The sequence below is a fragment of the Vicugna pacos genome, chromosome 33 (assembly GCF_048564905.1).
Source record: "Vicugna pacos chromosome 33, VicPac4, whole genome shotgun sequence".
NCBI classification, from domain to species: Eukaryota; Metazoa; Chordata; class Mammalia; order Artiodactyla; family Camelidae; genus Vicugna; species Vicugna pacos.
In genome coordinates, this window is record NC_133019.1 from 7,771,221 (window position 1) to 7,791,271 (window position 20,051).

The window sequence follows — 20,051 nt, forward strand, 5'->3', positions numbered from 1 at the left end:
AAAGGAAAGAAGAGAGGGGGTTCACCAGGTGGCTACTGCCACAGGCCAAGCAAGACATTGGAAGGTTATGGATTAAGTCAGGGGCAGCAGTCACGGGCAAGGACAGAGGACAGATCAGAGAGACGCTGCAAGGACGGAAGTCGCTGTGTGGGGAGTGAGGAAGAACAAGGGAAAAAATAGCTCAGAAGTTTCCAATGTGAATGACTAAGAGAGGATGTGAAGGGAAAGTTGGATGGGAGACTATTATAAATCTGTTTTTCAAGTAGTGAGTCTGAGGAGCTTAGCCCATCCCCGGAAGTGAGGGAACAGAGGGACAGGTGCAGATCTGGAGTCAACGGCCCTTCTCTGGCCAGGCAAGGGGGGCTGAGGGTCTCTTGTGACTGGTGATGACAATTATTAATCATATGCAGCACTAATGACCCGCTTAAAAGTGGTGCTAACTTATGCTTAGAAATACAGTTAGGAGAATTTAGCCAGAGAAAGAAGTTAAGACTGCAGCAAGCCAGAAAAACCAACCCTGTAGCTGCACATGCACTATTCCAAGCACTTAACAGAGCTGAGGATTTACTGCTCCAAGTACAGGTTTTGGGAAAAAAAGCAGTCTTCACACTGCAGCTATAAACGTAATGGTTTATACAAAGACTGCTCAGTAGCTGAACGGCAGTGGTTAGCTCCTCTTACAAATAATGCGCTTCACGGGAGCACAGATTTATTCTGCTTGCTTATATCAAAGAAGGCACAAATATGGAGTAGAAACCTTGGGTCGTGAAATCAGAGGGTTAAAAAAAAATCATTTGCACTCGCCAGAGTCAACAGATGCAAAATAAATAAATATGTAAAAATGGTCCATTTTAGACCAAAAAGATGACTCAGGAAAACAAGGTGCATGAGCAAAGCAGATCACCTTCAAAAGCCCAGTGGTCACAGCTCCCAGAATTTTCATCCTGAGGCTTGTCAAGTTAAGCCCCGGAAAACAAAGGGGCTTTGCGTGTCCCATCATCATGCCACTGGATATAAACCGTGACCATGCAGTCAGGATAAAAAGTTGAGGTCGCTGCAGGGAAGCTATTATGAAACAATGAGGCTCCCAGTCTCAGGAGAAAGGGTCCAAAAAAAGATCTTAACTGAAAGATAAATCTATTTGCACTACAGCAGGAGAGGCATCTGAGTCCCTCTGTGGAATTTTCCTATAATCCGCAGCACCGGTGAGACCCTCCATGGAAGGAAGCCCAGTTCTGGCCGCCTTCTGCTTGAGGCACCGCTCAGGGCAAGGACCAGCTGGTACTTGTCTTTGTGTTCCTACCACCTAGCCCAGTGGGCGCTCAAGAAATGTTCCCTGAATAAACAAACGAATAAATGAATCAAAGGGAGGATAGGAAGAATCCAGTGGGAACTCGGGAAGAATATCAAAGGGTCATGCTCTCCAGAGATTCTCAGCCTGAGGTCTGCAGGGATCCGAAAGAGATAAACTCTGTGGCTCTGATCTTAGTGATGAAGGCACTGGTGCCCTGCTAAAGGCCACACACCCAGTGAGCCTCTAGTTAAGTGACCAAGTGACCACATCCATGTGGGACAGGAGACAGAAGAGGTCCAGCAATGAGACTAAAACATATGACAGAGGGAGGTTGTTAACTTGAAAGGAGGGGTGAAACTGACATTCAGTAGCCCAAGGCCATTTCTCCTGGCTATTCCAGGAAAGGTAAGGATCAGAGTTCTCTGTATCCACTGAGGGTATGAGAAACAACCTTAGATTTTAGGTGTAGAGAGCAAGGATCGTGACCATGCTCTCTGAATGATGCACAACATAAAACAATAGAGATTTTAACAACAGCTTAACATTTATAAGGTGGTTACAAAGTGCCAGGTCTCCTACTAAACAAGAATTGTCTTATTTAATCCTCCCCATCCTTACAACAGCCCTCCAAGGTAGGTGTGATTAGTTCCATTTTACAGATGAGACAAATCAAGGCTTGGGGAGGGTAAGTAACTTGCCTCGAGTCAAACAACTAGAAAGCAGCAGAACCACATGCATATGTACCCTGGGGTCCACCACAAAGCTAAAGGGAGCGGGCTCCAGTGAGGAAGCAGCCGTCTGTGCCTGTGTAGAACTGAGAAGCACTGCCTGCCTCCTCTAGAAAGCAAAGTCCCAAAACCAGATTCAGGAAAACAGTCAGTGCTCAGTTCCCAAGATTTGCATTTTCTGGGGCTTATCCTCCTAGCCTTTGAATATTTTCATAAATCTTATAGAAGAAACAAATAAACAAAAACTGAATGGCTTTCAAAGGTAGGTAATGTTCTAATGCTTAACTAGATGGTGACAAGACAATATTTAAGTATTCTCTAAGCTGTATGGATCCATTATACACTTCATAAATTTAAAAAAAAACTTATTTTTAAATAAACCCTGACCCAGCCCTGAAGTGACAGCCACCAGAGCAGTGATGAATATGGTCACGATGGGGGTGAGTACACTGGAGAAACCATTCTACTGCATGGTAGAGGGACAAATGGGGACAAAGGGAGCACCACCACCCAGAAAGACTGCCCCACCTCCTCAGCAAACCTCAGCTGAAATGCGAAGTTTAAAGCTCTAGGTTTCTACCAAAGAAACACTCTTTTCACACCAACTCAAGAACTGGAGTGTGGAGGTTGAGGGCACAGGCTTTAAAGTGCGACATCTGCAGTTTTATCCCAGCTCTGTCACTTACCACGTGGTCTCGGACCTGTTACTTAAACCTCTTTGAGACTCAGTTTCCTCACCTGCAAAATGGGATCAACACCACCTTTCCTGTAGGGTTCCGTGAGGTTTTTTTCAATGGAAAGCTCAGAGAAGCATTGTTATTCTCACTTCTAATGCTATAGTTCTCAGCCCGAGAGCCTGCCCACCACGCTGGGAAATGCATGCTCGCTCTCCTAGGTCATGCTGAGCTTGTGGGCTTCTACCAGCGGAGCAGAGCAAGCCCGGCCTGGGCCTCACTCTGGAGGCTGTCGGTAGGGAGCCCTGTCCTGCCACTTCTGCCCCACTCTCCCACTTCCACCAGGCCCGCATTCGGGTTTCTGTGACCAAGCACGTGCTTCATCTCTGCCTGAGAGGCCTGCTAAACCCTCTTGAGATCTCAGTGGCCTCCATCCTTCAAGAATCAACACATATCCCTCAGCCTACCCTCTTCATTAAGCCCTTCTCCATTTATTCTGCCCATAACTGCTCTTCCTCAGTCTGCTCTTGTACCTCATTGATGCATACAATTCATATCATTAAATGTCTTCATAAATTACCTTCGAATAGTTCTCTACATTTTCATGGGTATAGGTCTTCTCATGGGCAAAGACCTATCTCCCAATTGCTTTGTGATTGTAGAGGAAAAACATGAACTCTGGAGTCAGACTGCCAACTCTAACAATTTTGGGCTGTGTGATCTTGGGCCAATTACTTGGCCTCTCTGTGCCTTAGTTACTAATTTGTAAAACCTACACAATAATAATACAGAGCTCAATTAACTGCTATGAGTTAATACACAGAAAACATTTAAAGTGTGTCATATAGTAAACCGTTATGTATTACCTACTATTATTAATATCTTTATTACCATCACTATTACTATTAAGGTGCCTAGAACAAGACCACCAGCCAGGAAGTACCAAGTAAAAACACATCACTTTGTTGTACTTGGAGGGATCCCTATTTGCCTAAACTAGGGGGCAGCAAACTTTGTGTAAAGGGCCAGATAGTAATTATTCTGACTCTGGGGGCCATAGGTCTCTGTCCCAAGTACTCACCTCTGACGCTGTGACATGAAAACGGCCACAGACAATGTGTAAGCAAAACTTTATTCATGGATCCTGAAATCTGAATTTCATACAATCTTTTACATGTCATGAAATATTACTCTTCTCTTCCACCAATTTAAAAATGTAAAAAAAAAAAATCCTGAGCTTACCATCTGTGCAAAAACAGGCGGCAAGCTGAGTGTGCTGACACCTGGGCGAAGGTCACACAAGGTCCTCCGTGGTATCGCAAATGATGGCCCTTGTTCTATAGGCAGTAAGAACACACTGTTGGGTTTTAAGAAGGGAGTGAGCCCATGCCCACACTTCCATAAAAGCAGCTGCAGTGGGCATCATTGGATCTCACCAGTGTGTCTCTTCCTGCCATTCAAAAGCCTACCTTTCCAGCTTTCCTGCAGTCAGGCAGGGCCCCGGGACTAGTTCTGGCCAATGTGCTGACAGGGCAATGACAGCATATCTGCTTCCAAGGAGAGGATTTAAGAGGCACGCTCTCCTCCCCCTGTGATGACTGTAGAGGAGGTGCCAGGAGATTCTACAGCCTGGATCGCTGAGCTTCCACACAGAGGATGGCATCCCTGGAGAGTTTTCCAGAGTCTTGGAGGGATTCAGAGTGGTCAAAAACTAACTTTTGATGAGTTACAGGTACTGAGTTTGCAGGTAGAGGTGAGGTGGTGGTTTTCATCATAGCATAACCTACTCTACCTAGTTCAATTCAACATCTTTCTGCAAATACAAACCAAAGAACAGCATTAAGGATACATAAACAGAAAAACACCTGGCAATACCTTGTTTATCACATCCTTTCACCTTAACAACTCATTTAGGGGACTAATGTCCAGGCTTCTGGACAATTTAGCAAGAAATCAGAAGCGTTCTTCTCTTCTTCAAGTTCTATCAGGAGAAGCCCTAAATCATCTCTTCCAGCAATAAAATGCAGTGGTAAGAAGTCTCATAATGGCTGGGAGGAAGAGTTTCTAGCCAGCAGCAAAGAATCTCGAGTGCTCGTAATCTGATCTGTGTGACACAATCCCTGCCATCCAGAAGCTTACATTTTAATACAGTAAATCTCTTCCTTCTTAAGTAATAATGATGATCACAAAGACAAAAACAAAAAAACAAATAACGTTTCGTGTTGCTTATTTCAAGTCAGACGCAGTTTCCCAAAGAAGAAAAACCCTGGGTAAGAGGTAGGAAAGGCCTGTCTTTTTAAGAAATCTGCAGAGTCAGAAGATCTGGTCATTGCCCTAAGCTGTCCTGATCACTCAAGGGATTTAAATGCTTAGGTGACCAGTACTCAGTGCCCTGGATTTACCAGACCATGGGAAAACTCTAATTCCCCACCCATCAAATAATAAAGTAAATCTCACACTGTTAGCAAGAGGTGTGTCTGCTAGGGGATTTTCGTAAGTGAATATTTAGTATTTTCAAATAAAGGTTTATTTTTAGTGTCTCCTGCTGGCTAAAGCAGGGCACCAGGGGCCACACACATCACAAGCAACCCGCTCGATCGGAACTGTGGCCTTTTTTTAAACTGTTAGTAAAAAGAAAGCCGAGAGACTCATGAGACCCACTAATCTGCCCAGCACTGTTATTCAATCCCACCTTCAAGACAGCCACCACCCAAGGCAAACAGAAGTTACCTACTAAGGCCACCCAGCAGGTCAAAAGGTGGTGACAAGACTCACTCAGGAGTTGGCTTTCCAGAATCTCCAGCTACCCTAGCTCTCACCTCCTGATAGCCACGTGCAGAGCGGGGCTGCGTGGTTCTCAAGGGGGTATGCAGAGCCAGGTCCAGGTTTCCCCTCCCCTAGAGGAAACCTCACAGGAAGGGCCTTGAAAGTTAAATATATGTCCTGACCTTAACACTCCAGAAATTCCCAACTTTTTCCTTACGTCTAATTTAAGTCCTCCCTGCTGCAACCCCACCATTTATTTCTCCTTTCGTGGGATCAAATAAATACGGCTGGCCATCAATCTCCACGAAATAATGGATGCGGGCAAAATGAAGTCCTGTCCCCAGTTACCCGGTAAGAGCATAAGTGACAAGTGCTCTCACACAGCCTTCACATTCCTAAATAAACAGTGTGAAGTCGCATGACGGTGCACTCACCCACTCAAACACAATGACAACCTCGAAATTCCTCTCATCTGTGGACCGAGACCTGGCCACAGAAAATGCTTTCCCCACTCTGTGTGCCAAGAACTAGACTCTCTTTACTCCGTTTTTTTTTTTTGCCGAATGAAATTCTTCCAGCACACTGACTCCCCTGAAGCTGTGTCACAGCCCCTGGCGCACCGAGGAGCCTGCCCCGCGAAGCCCAACAGATGTGAGGACCAGGAACGTGAGGACAGAGAAATCAAGACAGATGTCACTACAGGCTGCCAAGTCCCGTGGGGGCCAAAACAATCTGTACAGGGGGCAGCCCCACAGAACTGGAGACTTTTTCAGTGGTTGAGGTTCTGAAGCTCTAAAGGAATTGGGAACAGCTTTACATCATACTTGTACCAAAAAAAAAAAAAGAAAAAATTAACCATGTAGAAGCTAAGGAGGACTGGGGAAGTGTTCTTTAAAAAATGTACTTGGCTTCCAAATTTCGTGTCCCACAGTTCTGCTCTGGCACAGCTCTGTCTGCATTCTGTGCCACCTCCTCTCACAGTCTCCTCCCCCGCAGCCTTTACCTTGCTCACCAAGTTATCAGGAGATGGAATCACACAATGGTCTTTTGGGAGAGCCTAAAGCCCCTGCCCTAATGAGGGGGAGCTTGGATTGGGGGAAGGATTTCTAGCTACTTGTCAATCACAGACTTGTATCTTGATCAGCTTCATTCAAAAGCATCCCATGTGATAACCTCATCGGTGTCCCTAAAGGTCAGAGGCAACATCCTTCACAGTTTTTCACCCCTGACAGTGCCTAAGCTCAGGGCTGTGAAAATAATTACTCGGTCAACACTTATGGCACGAAGGGGTAGATGAAGAACAGATTTACAGACCTTGATCCTGCTCTGTGGGGAAGTGGGTCTAACCAGATACACCTGGCTGTTGCTCTGATAGTTGCAACACTGAAATAATGGTCAAGTAATAAGAGTTTGCGCCCTGGCCTTTTCACTCACTAGTTGCAAGAATTTAGTCAAAGCCCTTTACCACTCTGTATCTCAGGTTTCCCAGCTCTAAAATGGAGATCTCAGCCACTTCATGGGCTTATGGTAAGAATCGGATGAGACTTCTATATGCTTTAAAAAGCCTAATTAACTAACCAAAAAAAAAAAATCCAAGGCAAAGAGAGAGCAAAACAGAAATAAAAAAGCCAACATATAGTATACATACACACACACACATACATACATACATACATACATATAATACAGAGGAAAGTGTGTTTCTATAGAGAAACACAACTAAGAACAAGTAAATCTCAGGGGAAAATTTCCTACAAAGCCAGATTCCTATCTGTATGCCTCCAAGCAGGTTACTTAACCTCTCTGTGTCCGTTTCCTCTCTCTGTAAAGTGAGGCCCTTAATCATAATGCTGTGGGCACTACATGACTCAATACATGTAAAGTGCTTAACATGGTACTTGACACGTGGTGAGCACTCAGTAAATGTTAGTTGCCATGATGATGATGATGATAACTGTCAGCATTACCATCATATTCTATTTCGCTAACGCACAGTAGGCATTTCTAAAAGAGATTCAAACATTAGAAAGTTAATTCATTCCATCCTCTTCCATATGCAGACAGCGTTATCCAAAGCAAGGCAGTCAATAAATCTGTTGCCTTGTTTTTACAAGTCTTCCTTTTGGGAGAGTAGAAAGTACCCTGACACGGGACCCCACCAAAGGGAGCAGCATTTCCAGCCCAAACACCCACAACACAACTACAAAGTCCGGCCCCTGGGCCAAAATGGACTGATAAACCTATACCTGACGAGATGGTGAATCCCGGGATCTAACGGTACCCAGGCAGGCATACATACACAATTTACCCATCCTGGTAACATTTTATCTGGCTGAAAGGGACAAGGTTACCCCAATTGCAGTTCCCAGCGTAACACTGCTCTCCTGTTCAAATGCATCAAGAGATACTCAAGGCAGATTTTTAAAGGCAAACATCTCTGCATGTCCCCAAGGGACCAGCCGGGGCTGAGCAGAGAAGCTTCCTGCGTGAAAGTGATGTCTCATCCTGAATGACAGCCAAGCACTCCGCAGCCCCGACCTGGGTGTGCTGACAGCAGGGGCACGGAGGAAGGCTGAGCGATTTCTGATGACGAGCCAGCGTCCCCGCGCTCCGAGCAGCACCTGGGCTCTCCTCGGAGGCCTCATCCAAGTCACAGGCCCTGCTCGGCTCTGCCGAGGAATAAAGGGGCAGCTCCGGAGGCTGGCGGGCCTGCTAACAGCTTCCAACCCCGACGGAACAGGGATCCTGCCCCACAGGACAGCAAGGGCAGGGACGGCACCACAGCACCTCTACCTCCCTTTCTTAGACGCGGAGGGGCTTTCAGCACAAGATTAAACACAAGAGGGAGAGACGCCAGATCCTGAGAAGCGGAGGCTCCAGGCGGGGTGGTCCTCGGTGTGTACCACTGCTCAGGACCTCACAGTTAGTTATGGAGAGTGAAGCCTGCAGGAACTGAGCTCCTCCCCACCTCCCTTCCGCAAAGTATCTTTCCTAAAGTATCTTTCCACTAAAGGACCCTCCTGCCTAAAGGAGGAGGGCTAGACTAGACTGATTCTAACAGGGTTGAACTGGGGTAGGGTTCTGCAGATAGATATGGCCTAGAGCCAGGCTAGGAATCCCTGCATTAAACTCTCCAATACTGACCCCGACTCTGACAATCACCCTCCAATCCAGAGAGGTGACCCCCCCACCCCCCAGCTAGGCCTGCCAGGCCGCATCCCTGCAGGGAGCACCCCCAGGCTTTCTCCTCCTCCCACCCTCCACTGCCTCCAATGAGAGGAAGCTTCAACCCCAGCCAAGGAGCCCTTCTCTGAGCTGCCCAGACCACCCTGCAGGGAGCGGCAAAGTTTGCCCAAGCAAAACTGCCAGCTGCTCAACCAGATGAAAAGCCAGCTCCCCCACCCATCTGATTCAGAGGAGAAGAGGGAGAGGTAGGGGGTTTAGTTTTTAAGTGGAAGGTAAAAATACTCTGACTACTTTTGTGGCTACAACACGGGTACCCCACACCCCAAAGCAGGAGGAAGAGGGACTTGCAAGGCCCCCGGGGGTGTGCATGCTGTGGCATGGGGGCAGTCCGCTCTCCTCTGGACACCTGGCACGCTAGAGGTTAGAGACTGGCCCCTCATGACTCCCCTCAGAGAGAAGCCCCTGAGGTCAGAGATTGCCCACCAGGGCTGGGGGCGCCCTACGGAGCAGGGTGGCAAAGGCCCCTCGGGATGTCTGCTGGGCAGAGAAAGTCTGCTCTGCCAGCTTAATGCGGACGCCTGTGAAAGGTTTCTTTCTTTATCAAGTTCCCTCAGTGTTTGCCACCCTCCAGCCCCCTCAAAGTTGGAGACTCTTTTCAGCTGCAGGTTGATTCTCTCCATAGCCCCCAGCTTCCACAGAGCCCCTCCCCCAGTAAGATGCTGGCAGAAGATCTGCATTGGTGCAGAAGCTGGGCTGAGTCAGAGAGGGCTACCCAACTTTGTAGAGTGTGTGGACCCCACCTTAACCCCTCGACACCACCCAGGGAGAGGGGCCTGTCTGCAGGAGACCCCTCTTAAGGAGGCTGAGGTGCTGGGGGGACACAGAGTTGAAGAAAGACAAGGGCAGGGGAAGATGCCATACCCCTTCTCTACTCACCAGGACAGCTTGAATCCTTTCATTAGTACAGTCACGATAATCCACTGACCGTGTCCTTAGCATCCCGGGAGCAGCTCTGGAGGTCCCAGGACATATTTGAAAAGATGACGAAGTCCCAAAAGAACAGAATCCCATGTAATGCGACTCGGACCCAGAAAGAGAAAGCAGAGCGAGCACCAGCCAGAGGAAGCGCTGCCACCTTCCCTCCTTCCCTGTTCGCTCCTGGCCGAAAGCTGGGCTAAAAGGCAAAGGACAGCTTCTGCAAACCCAGCCCGGGGCTGCAGCTGCCTGCCCGAGCGGCTGCTGCCACCGCCAGTTCCTGATGAAGAGGGGTAATGCTGGCGAGGCTGCAAAACAAGCCCTGGAGTTGCTGTCAACAGGCAGGCAGGCCGGCCACCCACCCACCCTCACCTCACGCCGCGAACTCAGGGCAGCCCTGGGGAAGGAACCCAAGGAGAGCCCGGGAGGAGAGCAAAAATCCAGTGGAATCTGCACCTCTCTTCCCCCAGGCGGCAGCTCCTGCAGCTCCATATAATCTCCTAATCAATGCAGTACCCAAGCAAAGCACTGCCAGCCACTGCCGCCCATTTAAAGACACAGCACATGTTTTGTCCCAGGATGGGACAGAAAGTCAGGGAGAAGGTGAGTGAGCAATGAGGTGCCAGAGAAGGAAGAGGAGAGGGCAGAAATATCTGAAGATGAGCACTCCCGTGGGCATCCGCTGAAGGGTTAAAATGCCCCACCCCTAGCAGGAAGGGAGCCTCGCCCCAAGGCCCCCTGCAGACCCTGGGAATCCAAAGCTAAGCCGACCTGAGTGGCTAGGGGCCTAGGTCTGAAAGCAGGCAGCAGCGTAAGACCACCTTAAATAGACTCCTTGCCCTCTCCCCAGCGAGGCGGGGCGAGCGCGGCTCGCGGTGGGGCTGCGGCTGCCGCTGCGATCCGGGCAGTTCTCTGCGCACACAACGCACAGTTCTGTCCCCGCTGGGGAAATCGCCTGGCCCTGACTTCGGGGCCGGGGCGAGGCAGCAACTTAGGGTGGCCCAGCAGCGCCCCCAATCACCTGGGGCCACGGATCCTTTCAAGGTGGCCATAAAGGCCTGGTGTAGGATTTAAACAACACTTTATCACCAATACAGGGCTCCACGAAGACTCAGACCAGCCACCGCATCAAGTGAGGAGGGACTGAGATTTTCAACTTCCAACTGGAACATACAATTCACGAGAGAGGGGGAAATGGCTCTTCTTAAAATCCTCCAAGCTGGGGCCTTGGAGTTCCAGCCCCAACAACTTCCCTGGCTCTGATTCCTTTTTGTCCTCCCCAAGATTACTGACTATCTGGGTCAATAATGCGGATGGGTGAGGATGAACAAAAAGGAGATTAATTATGACATAGCAACCTTCAACTGAACCATAGTAAGCCTCCACCCCGTAACTTGCCCCAAAGCAGTCTAGATATCCATTTGTGCTGTATGTGTGCACACCATGTACACTTGTGACCCTCTCAGGTGACACTCTTAAGAAAAACTGGAGTGCAGATTCCCATTGGTAACACTCCCTGTACCTGTAATTACTGTTTATTAACTGCCCTCCTCCTTGCAGACGGTCAGCTCCCTGTAGGCAAGGGCTGTATACTGGTTCAGCTCTATCTCCCTGGTGACAAGGAGGGCCTGTACACAGTAGAGGTCTGATAAGCAAGTGTTTAACTGAAGCGACCTTATTCAAACCTAACTGAAACACTGCAGTCTAGTGTCCAGATGGTCCTGCAGAAATACTCTTGAAGGGATCCTGAGCTTTCAGAGATGGATTCCCAAAGCAGCCTTGGGTGATGGAATTGCCCTCCACCCATAGCAACCCCCTCACCCCCCCCACGCCAGAAAACACTGAAGTGTTTTGAGGTCTTCTGGACACATCTGGAGTTACGTTTTTAAAGCTCCTTGAGCCTTACCCTTGCCATACTCGCAGCCTAGGTATTGTAAGGATGCAAGAGATTCCAGAATTTCATAGGGTTCTCCTTTAGAACCCAGACAAGTCACTCAAAGGACCTCCCAGGACATTTGACCCAGGCCTGAGACATGTCATTTAGAGTACTCCAGGTAGGTAAGAATACTCATCCTGCCCCCCCACCTGCTCTGATCACAGGTGACACACAAAACCGGGATCAAAGCTTTCCAAGCCTTACACTAAGAATCACATTATTGTAATGTTAAAATTGTTTAGCTTTTACTCTTTACCTGGTTGGGTTTTTTTTTTTTTTAACTCTCCTTTGCTTCACAACTCTTAGTAAGAATTTATTGAGGGTTTATCATGTCAGGGTTCATGCTAAGCATTTTACATGTATTATCTCATTTAATTCTCACATCCATATTACGACGTAGTTAATCATTATTATTTTCCAGATCATGCAGCAGAAAACTAAAGAGTGTGGTGTCTTGATTCACCTAATGCCCATCAGCCAACAAGCTGCAAGCCTGGGATTTGAATGCAGACACATCCAACTCCAAAATCCAGTCTCTCCATCATGACGTAAGTTTATAAAACAAAACAAAACAAAAAACTTTCTCTATCCAACAAGCTGATTATAAGAGCTCATATGTTTCCGGAACAAAAAGAATCCAGGCAAACAGGTAAAAAGGAGACTACATCAAGCTGGCTTCCTCTTTCGCTCACTGATGAGTTTAGCTGGCTTGCATGTCACTGTGTTTATATGTGATGTGAGGAGTGCTCTGAGCTTCCTCATTTAATGTATTTTCCCTCTTTTATCTTCTCATAGAGGACAGTCTGTTTTGCATGGTTTGAAAAGTTCCCTGACCAGCAAGCTGTCAGCACTGACTTAATTCTACATTAATCTGTACATGAGCAGGCAAGTGCATTAGATTCTGCTGCTTCTGCCTGACTCTGCAATCTGGCAGAATCTGTTCCTTAATATCTGTATTGCAGGAAGGGCAAGAATTTCTAGAGGAAACTAAATTCAGATTTCCATTTCTGGCAATATGGCAGGCTAGATAATCCCTGATGGTCCTCCCTGCTAACAACAACCAAAAAGTGCTGCATAAAATAAAACATTTAGAAAGAAAGGAATTCTTTTAAAATGCCTGATGAGCTATCAAAACAGTGAGGAATATTTAGAGGCACAAATGTAGCGAGGGCAGAAACCCAGAAAATCAAGGAACGTCTTGAGGCTGCATCTTCTCGAGGGCATTTGCAAAACTTGTGAGATTGGGCTTTGGTTTCCATGGCCTCACGTCACACAGTGGACAAGAGGCAACGCCAAAAACCCACTCCCGTGAGAGGCGTACGAGGAGGGCTCCTTTTTAAAAGTGGGCCCTGCTGGCTCTACCCTCGTCCAAAGGATGAACTCAAAAGACACAGTACTGCTAAGGTTATAAAAGGAAAACTGTCTGTCTTCAACTTTGACAGTGAGTGAATGAGGAGGAAAAACAATCTCCGATTAAGTCATAATCCCAAACAGATCCCTGCACAGATTATTGCTTGAGAATTTCCTAAGCAATCCACAAAAAAGCAATGTCCAAAAAGAAGACTGTGACCACAGTAAAATTAAGAACATCTGATCATCAAAACTGATCCTAGGAAGGACAAGGTTTTTCTGGGAGAAGATAGTGTAACATACGTTAATTGAAAAAGGAGCTGTCAGGCCATTTTTCCTCTCTTGGAATTCTCCCAATTCTCAGGAGTGTACTATTTTTCACTATTTTTTTTTCACTTCACTAATAAAAATCTTGCTTATATCACGCTTTTTGTCTAAAAAAAAAAAAAGGAAGAAAAAGAAAAGAAAAGAAAAAGGAGCTGTCCACAGAATTTATTTTAAAAAATTTACCCATCAATAAGAAAAAGAAACACAATTACAAAAATAGGCAAATGATCTGAATAAGCACTTTCCGAACAGGAAATGATCAATAAACATACAAAAGGTGCTCAACTTCATTAGTATTTAGGAAAATGCAAATTTAAACTTCAATGAGATGCCATCTCCTATCCATGTGATTGGCCAAAAATTTAAAAGTCTAACAATATCAAGGCTGGAAAGGAGCTAGTACAATGTTCGAAGACCTAAGGAAACTTTGGTACTATGCAGTCGTGTTGCAGAAATGCGTCCCCTGACACCTAAGGGGTCCACCCCACTGACTGAAGAAACTCACATTAGGACACGCACAAGAGAGACTTCACACAGCATGGGATGCCGTTTGCAGAAACCAACAGAAAAACTGGGGAGAAAAAAGGCAGCAAAAGAAAGGGCAATTAACTGCAGTATTTTCTTAATGTGGGATAGAATATAGCAATAGCATACAGAAAATGTAAAAATTACTGTCACATGCAACAAAGTTATAAAGCTCAGAAACAGTGTTGAACAGTGGAAGCAAATCAATGAAGAATGTCTACAGTATGATTTTACAGACACACACACAAATGCAGCTGAAGAACATGTAAGATAATAGACAGACTCTGTAATCCCACAAGCATACGGAATCCATATAGACAGATATTCTGTATCCACAAAATGAAATGCCAGGGGAATGACAAACTCAGTGTTCAGGGAGGGGTCACTCCGGAGGGAGGGAAGATGAGGTGGTGGGCAGGACAGGTAGGAAGTACAGCTGTCTCCGGTTTCTTCTTTCTGTATACTTCACACATATCTAATGTTTTATAAGGAATCTTTATACCCATTCAGTATTAAGCGAAAACAACTTAAAAATAAACAAAGTAATTAGAAAACATCTGACACCAATCTCTCCCTGTGGGTTTTTGTGAAGAGACTTGATGAAAGGGCGGGGTGGCCATGGGGCAAGGAGTGACTATGACAATGTTTTGCGTTCTCTGCATTTTCAAGACTCTTAAGTTCAAAACAAGGTCTGATTAACAGAAGGTCGGCTGGTATCACTCTAAGCTTCTTGCTACAGTGGTTCCTTCCAAACTCTACTGGGCTTGGAATGAAGGTTGGAAAACAGTTCCTATTTGATTTGAGCTGCTCTGAGGTTCTCCTGGCCTCCTAGGAGCCTAAAGGTCCCACTCACCCTGGTACTGTTCCTTTTCTAATCCAACAAAAACACGACTGGCGTTTCTTGCCTCATCACGAGTGGGGACTAGAATGGTGGGAGAGGTCTCTCAACCAGAACATGCGGCTGGTGCAAACACCCAAGGCCCATAGCCAAGGGCAACCTAGAAGCTGGGAGCCCATGCCAAAACCCGGCCCTCCTGACTCCCACCTCCCCACCAGCGCCTCTTTTCAGCACTAGAAGCTCATGCCTCCTCGTGACCTTGGGAAGTCACTGGGAGCAAATCTGGAGCAGAAAATAGATGGACGACGTGGTCCCTGAGGCTCTCCTCTCTCGCTCTTGGATCTGCGCTGCCCTCCCTCTGCCCCTGCTCCTGGGGAGAGGCGGGCCGCAGGGCCAGGGCCAAGCTGTGTGCCTCTAGGAGCCGGCAAAACTGGGGCAGAGCCGTGCCACAGTCACCCGTTGGGGAATCAAAGCTTCGAGCTCAGGCAGGGGAGTCGTCAGGCGCTGAGAGTGTTATATTTAAGGAGCATTTTGGAGGTCAGGAAGCTAGCTCGAGGAGCAGCGGGGGAGGGAGCGGCCTCCTAAACACTCCCTTCCAACAACAAGCCTCCTCCGTCCTCAAGCGGAATCCTCTTCCAAATTCCAAACTGCAGTCAATAGAGGCTGTGTGAGGGGGCGGCAGGCGGCCAGAGCTGCGCCCATCAGGTGCTCCCCCCACTCCCCTGGCCCCTCCTCTCCCCACTCCCTCCCCACCCTCTGCCACCATTAGTCACTGGCTCTGGGGTGACAGTGTGGGCTGCAGGCATTGGCCTTGCCTTCTGGTCTGTTCATCTGTGTCAGCACCCAGCCGGAGCCTCGGGGCAGCCCCACCCCTCCTGAGCACACCCCTGCCCTCCAGCCCCACCGTGGGGTGGGGGGCAGGGTGAGTGGCCCAGGCTGCAGAGCAGCTGAGGTGGGGAGGCTTGTGGGGAAGGCAAGCCAGGCTCTGTTCAGAATGTTTCCTCCTGCCTCTGCAACCCCAGGGTTTCACTTAGGATGCTGGAGTTTTTTTGTTTTTTCTTTTAATAATTTTGTTAATACTTAAAAAAATAAAGACAGACTTACCTCCCCCCATTCTTCCTTGCCTCTCCCCTCCTTCACAATCTGCTAATCCGAATGTTCCTTTAGGCAACCAGCGGGACGGACAAGGTCAAAGCCAAGCTCCAGTGGGCTTCATCCTGCCCCCAGTGGCTTCACCAACAAGGTGGACGAGAGGGAGGGAGACAGGATGGAAGCTGCTGCCAGGGCTTTCACAGATGGACACCTGTCCACTCGAGAGTTTAAGGCGGCCTCCCACACATTATGTCTGCATTCTCCCGACAGCCCGGGCAGGTATTACTAAGCCACACTTAATGGAAGAAGAAACTGACGCCCTGGGAGGCCTAGCTCTCATCCCGCTACAAATGGCTGCTCCTGGCCCTGAGATAAGGTGGGGGCTGGTAAACAAAGCAAAAGCTAAAAAAGCAAAGCCCTTTGCTAGGGTAACACCCATCCCTCAGCTTTCTCTAGCCTAGGATCCTCTCCTTGTCAGCCAGGCCAGGACAGGACCTGCCTCCCATGCCCACCTCAGCATAGGACCCAGCTAAGCTCTCTCAACCCCCTCCCCTGCCATGGAAGCAGCTCCTGACACCCCTTCTCCATGGAGACCTCCTGGCTGAATGAAAGGAGACAGAGGTTTCCTGGGCCCTGCTCTTTGTGGCAATGGAAATTCCAGAGAGGGCTCCCTCTCTCCTACCTTCCCCTGCCCTTCACCTCCAAAACCACTCCTCTTCCCCAACTCCCCACCACCAGCTCGGTGCTGGCTGATCTGCCGGCCTTCTCCATTGGGGCGCCTTCTGCTGCTGGACAGAAGGCCGTCCTCTAAGAGGTACACGCCCTCCCACCAGGAAGGATACACACACCTCCAAGGAACCCTCCCCCCAGGAGAGGGCAACATGGCCTGATTGCACTCTTCACTCTCTACATTTATAACAAAAGAAAACGCGTCTCCTGCCAGATGGACAAAACAGGGCAGATTTCTCATTACCCGCCCTGTTCCTCCTGGTTTATTTTCTGGAGAAATTTAGGGTGACTGATGGTGTCAGGGACCCAGGAGGCTGCTGATAAACTCAGGTTCCCTCCGGGAAGGAGCACCCACACACCCAGAGCCAGCTGCTTCCTGCTCTCCTCCCACCAAAAGGCGAGTTCTTCTATCTCCACCAAGTTACATGTGAGAGTTACCACCAACAAACAGATGAATCGAGTGTTAACTCATTTTAACAGTGAAAACCTCCTGCCCAAGGGCAAGACAGGAATCTACTGCTGGCAGAGAAGATGGACTGGACGAGCCTGGAAGAACCGCATTCCTAACTGCCGCGGGCCTGACCCCAGTCCCCGAGGTGGGTTTTGTGGTTCAGCACAAGGATTCTGGAATTAGACTTGAGTTCAAATTCATACTTAACAGCTGTGTGACCTTGATCTCTGTGCCTCGACTCCATTTATAAAAAGGTGATGATGACAACACTCCATGAGCTTAAGTCAGTGACACAACACGTGATGTAGTATCGTGAATGTCCAAAACATTTTAACCATTATTATGATGATTATTCCCAACTGGTGTCCTCAGACCACCACTGCCTACTGCAAGAACCACAGGCTCCATTTCTATGCTTCTGGATCTACTTTTCCTAAACAAAGTTTCTCATTTTTCCTATCTTGTTGGGGATATTTTTGTATTTTTATTCTGTGATTATTTCTGTTAGGGTGGTCAGCTGTTTATTTATTTAACAATAACTAAATTCACTGAGTGCCTAGTGCGTTCATGACCCAGGCAAATCATGATGGTATTTCAGTGATAAATCTAGTATCTTCCTTGATCTCTGGAAGTTTATAATCTCATAAGGAAGATAAGACATGGGCATTAAGTCGTCACATTAAACAACTCTAATATAAAGTTTAAAGCAATAAGTCCTACGAGAGAGGCAGAGATAATCAGAAGGACAGAGTGCTTCTGTTTCCCAAAATGAAGACAGATTTGTAATCATTATGCCGATTTTTCAATCAACTAATGAGTAATAGTGAAGATTCTCAGCTACCCTAATCTAAGTCTGTCTGTAATAATTTTTTCTTGATTAGTATGGTCTTAATACAAAAGGGTTAGCCAGAAAAAGGATCTAGTATTTGTCATCATCCTTTAAGGAGATCAGAACTTCTTATTTGCGTGACAGGTGTCCAGAAACGGTGCCTTCGGGACATACTGCTACTTTTGCTGCCAATAAACACGGGTTTATTTGGACGGAGCTGGCTGCGTCTAATGGGGTGGATTCTGAAGTTTCACTTCCTACACGAGGATATTTTCTCATCAGCGCCTTGAAGTTGAAAACGAGACGCTCAAAGATGTTTCAGGCTTCCACCATACGCACCATATTCTCTCAATCTCACAATAGACCTGAGACTGGCATAATCATGAGTAAACCTAAGAGCTCAGGTTCTATCTGTCTTGTGACCAGAGCCACCCAGTAAAGGCACCTGTGTCTTTCCAGACTCTGCCACGAGCTACCTTTGATGGTTCGGGGGCACCCACGTGCTGGTGTGTACCATGCTGAAGTTTCCACGTGGATCCATGGACGAGTGAGAAAAAGAAGAGCAAGGTGGAAAGTTTCCAAAGACTAAATATATTGAATTTTTAATTTCTGATAACATATCCGTGCATGTTTTGTATTTAAATATTCTTCTAAGTATAAACCCTGGTGGCGGTAGTTTTATATTTTAACTCAGCTTAGTTCCATTTGTTACCTTTTTTAGGTAAAATAAATATCTGGCAATTCTGTGTCAGTCCACCAAGTTTTTTCGATTTCTCTACAAAGTCCACAGGTTCAGACTCTGTTATGAAGAAGGGTTTCCCAGTTCTAAGATCTCACATTCTACTACAGGGGAGCTTCGGCCTCTTCACTGCTGTGATGGGGGATTTGAAAAGCTTCTTTCAACTCCCTAGTCTTTGGGTGGTCATCTGGGTCACAGAGGCTTTTTTTTTTTAATTGACATATCTGTGACATATAACATGACAGTAGTTTCAGGAATACAAAAATCATGATTCCATGTTTCTATATATTGCAAAACGAACAACCGTAGGTCTAGTTAACATCCATCCTCACATAGTTACAATTTTCTTTCTGATAATAACCTAATCTAGGCTTGAATGTTTCAGCAATGCCTTGGAGCTATGACTGTGCCTCCCAAGTAAATATGTGTATTATTACTACTCCCCTGACCGCAGATGCAAATTCCCAACTATTCCTAAACACTTTCACCTAGATGTCTCACAGGCACCTCAAAGCCCGCATGGATAAAGTAAATGCCACATTGTCTCCCTACATCTCCTTCTGACCCTGACTGCCTGTGCCTATCCCAATCGATGGCAACACCAACTGCAGAGTCACCTAGACACTGGAATCCATCCTACACGCCTCCTCTCCCACCTCCTATTTAACTGGAAACAAAGTCATGTCAATTCCAGCTCCCTAAATATGAGCAGCGTTTGTCTCCTGCTGTTGGTCTTGCCCTGACTTTCAAGCCACATCTTTAGGTCAGTAGTTGTACCTACCCTCTCCTACTTGTCTGTTTATTCACCAAATATTTATTGAACATCTACCGCATACCAAGTAATATGCTAGATGCTAAGGGTTTTGTGCCTTAAAAAGCAAAACCACACAATCCCTGTCCATAAAAAGCCCAGTCTAGTGGGGGAAGACCGACATGTAACAAATAAACAAAGTGTCAGAGATGGCACCACATGGGGGAAATGTCAATGATTTGTCCACCTTGTAGCCAGAGAACGCTTTTTCAAGAGCAAACCTGAGGATACCTTAAAGTCCTCCAGTTGTTGCTGGTATCTACATAACCTTGTGCTGTAGAGGGCTGTCACAGTACGTCAATTCCGGCTGACTTCTCCAGTTTCAACCTCTGCCTCCCATCTTCCACACGCAGCCTACACTCCAAACTACCTGTGGTGACCTGAGCTTTGCCCACATTCCTGCTCTCCCCCCCGCCTGCCTCACTACTGCTCAGTGAACATCTACAATGCGCAGACGTTTTACCTAAATTAACTCATTTAATCCTCATGACAATCCTGTAGGGTCAACAGCAGCACCCTCCCATACCTGCAAATTAAAAAACAGACTAGGAAAAGCCAAGATAACTCGCTCAAGTTCGCTGAGCCAGCAAGTGGCAGTGCCGGCATTCAACCCCAGACTCCCAGTCACAACTAGATCACTTCTCTTCCCTTGTCCACCTGATAGACTCCCGCCCACGCTGCAGGGCTCAGAACAAATGGCACCTCCTTCAGAAAGCCCTTATGCCTGTCCAGGCAACGTCACATCGTTCTTTTGTGCTTCCAACTTCTATTACAACTCTTATTACCTTTGTGCCACCATAA

At 47.2% G+C, this 20,051-nt stretch overlaps 1 protein-coding gene and 1 long non-coding RNA gene across 11 annotated transcripts in view; one reads left to right on the forward strand and one right to left on the reverse strand.

The window, feature by feature from the left end:
• GRAMD1B (GRAM domain containing 1B) overlaps positions 1 to 20,051 on the reverse strand; it is a 244,099-nt gene that overhangs the window by 76,348 nt on the left and 147,700 nt on the right. The window contains exon 1 of one of the 9 annotated variants that reach the window (XM_072954065.1): positions 9,585 to 9,777. The exons of the other annotated variants lie outside the window; for them this stretch is intronic. Coding sequence (XP_072810166.1) covers positions 9,585 to 9,607 — 23 coding nt within the window. The 5' untranslated portion in view covers positions 9,608 to 9,777. Of the gene's footprint in view, positions 1 to 9,584; positions 9,778 to 20,051 lie in introns of those variants that run through there. 9 annotated transcript variants of the gene reach the window in all.
• Positions 11,626 to 18,405, forward strand: LOC140691189 (uncharacterized). Of its 2 annotated transcripts, none has more exons than XR_012066736.1 (3): positions 11,626 to 11,677; positions 11,981 to 12,107; positions 18,160 to 18,405. It is a non-coding gene; the product is annotated as an uncharacterized lncRNA (long non-coding RNA). The 2 variants fall into 2 exon arrangements; XR_012066735.1 differs by having other exon boundaries at positions 11,633 to 11,681.